At 60.2% G+C, this 3,611-nt stretch overlaps 1 protein-coding gene across 1 annotated transcript; it reads left to right on the plus strand.

The window, feature by feature from the left end:
* Positions 1-337: 337 nt before the first annotated feature.
* Positions 338-2,777, plus strand: FJX1 (four-jointed box kinase 1). Its single transcript, XM_030274103.4, has one exon. The coding sequence runs from the start codon at positions 520-522 to the stop codon at positions 1,798-1,800; it is 1,281 nt and encodes a 426-aa protein (XP_030129963.1). The 5' UTR covers positions 338-519; the 3' UTR covers positions 1,801-2,777.
* The last annotated feature ends 834 nt before the right edge of the window (positions 2,778-3,611 follow it).

The following is a 3,611-nucleotide window of genomic DNA, read 5'->3' on the forward strand; positions in this document are numbered from 1 at the left end:
CCCGCTGGCGTGCGTACCGCCTTCCTCTTCCCCTTCCCCCTCCCCGCTTTCCTCCCTCGGTGTGCAGGCTCCTTTGTGCTGCCTGCAGCGGCGAGGAGGAGTCGGCGGGCCAAGCGCCCGCGCCGCAGCGCTCTCCCATCCCGCGGGCGGGCGACCGGCTCGGCTCTCACGCCATCCGCGACCCTTCCGCCTCCTGGACGGGGCTCTCCACTGCTTGTGGGACCGCCGTCCCCGCCGCGCGGGCCATCGCCGTTTTAAGCGGAGGGCCACGCCGGGAGACGGGGCGGGCCGGGCGCGCCCCCCCGGCTCCCCCACGTGGTGCGGTGCCGGTGTCTCCTGGCCGCCGGCGGAGCTGGGCGCACACGGCGTGGGGCAGCAGCCGGGGCTCGTGTGCTCCCGCCGCCGCTCCCCGGGCGGCGGATCCGGCCCGCGGCCATGCGCCAGCGCTGCGCTGAGCGGCCGAGCGGCGGGGCTGCACCGCCGCCGCGTCCCGCGGTAGCGGCGTGAAGCGGCGTGAGGATGAAGCGGGCGAGGCGGGCCGCGCCGGGCCCCCTGCCCGTGCTGGGGCTGCTGCTGCTGGGCGCCCTGCCGGGGCTCTGGACGGTGCTGCTTCGGCGGGAGGCGGCGGCGTTGCCGGAGCCGCGCCCGCCCGCCGGGCAGTCCCCGGGGCGATGGGGCTGGGGGCGCTCCCCGGCGGCGCGGGGCGAGTCCGGCGCCGGCGGGCAGAAAACTTTCCGGACGCTGCTGGCGGTGCCGGCGGCGGCGACGGACCGGGAGGAGCGGGACGGTGAGGAGCGGCTCGCTGTGACCGACTCGCAGCCGCCGGCCGACACCGCCTCTCCGGTGGAGCGGGGCATCTTCTGGAGCCGTGAGCTGGAGGAGCAGGTGCCGCCGGGCTTCGCGGCGGAGGAGGCGGCGGCGTGGCTGTCGGCCGCCCGCGCAGCCCGCGTGGCCTCGCTGGAGCGGGGCGGCTGCGGGCGCAGCTCCAACCGGCTGGCGCGGCTGTCGGACGGGAGCCGCGCCTGCGTCCGCTACGGCATCAACCCGGAGCAGATCCAGGGCGAGGCGCTCTCGTATCACCTGGCCGGGGTGCTGGGCATGCAGGAGCGGCTGCCGCCCATGGCCCTCGCCCTGGTGGAAGCCCGCGGGCGGCAGTGGGAGCCGGTGCGCGAGGAGCTGCGCGGCTCGCACTGGGCCGAGGGCGCCGTGGTCAGCCTGACCCGCTGGGTGGACAATCTCACCGCCGTGGTGGCCCCCAAGCCCTGGGGCGCCGAGGCGGGCGCCGGCCGGCGGCTGCAGCCGCTGTCGGCGGGGGAGCTGGACGGGCTGTCGCCGTCGCAGCTGGTGGAGCTGGTGCAGTGGAGCGATCTGATCCTCTTCGACTACCTGACGGCCAACTTCGACCGCCTGGTCAGCAACCTCTTCAGCCTGCAGTGGGACCCGCGGGTGATGCGCCGCGCCACCAGCAACCTGCTCCGCGCCCCCGACGGCGGGCTCGTCTTCATGGACAACGAGGCGGGGCTGGTACACGGCTACCGCCTCCTCGCCATGTGGGACCCCTACAACGAGCCGCTGCTCCGCTCCGTGTGCGTGTTCCGCGAGGGCACGGCCCGCCGGGTGGCCGAGCTGCACCGCCGCCGCAGCGCTGCCGCCGAGCTGCGCCGCCGCTACCGGGCGCGGGAGCCGCTCTGGGCGCGCCTCGGCTTCCTCTCCGAGCGCCAGGCCGAGCTCCTGCAGGCCCGCGTCGATTTCGTGCACCGCCACATCGCCCACTGCCGCGCCCAGGCCGCCGTGCTCTGAGCCCCCGCGGCCCCCGCAGCGCTCCGGCTTTGCTCTGCTCCCGGGCAGCGCCGCTGACATGCCGCGGGCTGGGCCGCAGCTGACCCAGCCTGACACTTCGGTGCCCCGTAGTCGCTGCGACTGCCGGGGACGGGGGAGATAATGGGCTACCTGCCTGCCGGGGCTGTCGAGAGGAGCGATTAATTCGCTTTGTCAAGAACTCTGAGGATGCAGAACGCAATCGCTATAGTTACGGCCCAGTTCCACTCCAGGACTCTGTCCCCAGAGTTGGAAAAATAAGAGGGTTCAGCATCTTCGGTGCTTTCCCTTAATTCTCTTCATGCACTCGCCCGCATGAGAGACCCCATAGGAAAGCAGTTGTCTTTTGTCTGGATTGGGGTCGAGTAACTTGTTTCCTTCCAACGAAGGCAGGCGGAATTTTTTTTAATATATTATTCCTTTTGCTACGGCATATTTAAGTATGAATGTTGATGTTCATAGACCAAGAACTGATTGCACAATAGGGGAGCCCCTAACTAGTGAAACTGCCCTATTTATGAAACTTGTTTCCTACCAGTTTTCTTTAACGAGAGTGAACCTTTCCACTGATTGTTAAATCTTGTTGATGAAAAGTGTATAGGAAGCCCATATTCTTAGGTTTTTTGTGGGTTCATTGGGTTAAACTGTTCTGATTCTTAAGGGTTTGTTTGTAATCATCATAATTTCATCTTACCTGTAAAGTAATTGACTAATGGGTGGCATAAGAAGATCTCCCATTTTTAAAAAATATTGCTACGTGCTAAGACTTTGACACAATAGTTAAAGTGGAGGAGAAACTGTTTCATGCACTTTACTTTGACTTTTTAATATTTTTTTTATAGAAGACCTTTTTATTTTATAAAGTCTGCCTTTTATGTACATTATATATGTTCATAAACTTTTCTGTAACATACTAAAGAAACTGATATTTCAGTAAAGTGTGTTAATGTTTTTCCTTCTGTGGCCTGGATGTTTGCCTGAGCTTTGACAGGGAAGCATGCATCCATGGGTCTTTCCTGATGGGTGATGGAGGTCACCACTTCACAGCTTGTCACTGGACTGAACAGAATAAACTTTAACTCATTCCCTCTGAGGCAAGGAGGGGTAGAGTTTAGCTTTCAAACACTACTCTCATTCCTAGGTGTTCCTGAAAGGAGAAAAGCTCTTGGAGTGGCTAAAGTAGTGTGAGTGCTTCAGCTGAATAGACATTTATCTGGTTTTCAAAGCCTGAAATGGACTGCCTGGGCTAACCCGGAGATAACTGAAGCAGTTTCAGCAAACTGACAAAGCTGGTGTGGGCTAGCTGCTGTCATCAGCCTTTTTGGGTGCTGGGACTGGATACCAGCGTGGCACAGGTCATGTCAGCTGTTCCTGCTCCAAAGGCTTGTCCAGGAATTGGAGTGCTTTCAGTGGTGTTCATACTGTCTTCCCATTTTGGTTATCTTTGCAATGAAAAACAGGAAAGCTTTTTAATAATTCTGAAATAGTTGATGTGTGTTTTTTCCCCCTACATAATTCTGTTCTAGGGCAAAGTAGTAGCAGTGGACGTACACAATAAAATATTGGCATCTCTTGCTTTTTTAAATGTACCAGTATTCATAGAAGAGGCCATTGTATGGCTCGAAATAACAGCCAGAATAAGGACAAAGGATAAATTAATCCTTTTTAGATCTCAAATGCCAGTATATATCCTGCTATAATCAAACAGCAGCATAATCTCTTCTACATCTGGACAGGCAGCCCTTGATGAAGGCAGCAGCGTGCCCCAGTGGCTGCTGTGCAAGTTAGGTGCT

Source organism: Taeniopygia guttata, chromosome 5 (assembly GCF_048771995.1).
Source record: "Taeniopygia guttata chromosome 5, bTaeGut7.mat, whole genome shotgun sequence".
NCBI classification, from domain to species: domain Eukaryota; kingdom Metazoa; phylum Chordata; class Aves; order Passeriformes; family Estrildidae; genus Taeniopygia; species Taeniopygia guttata.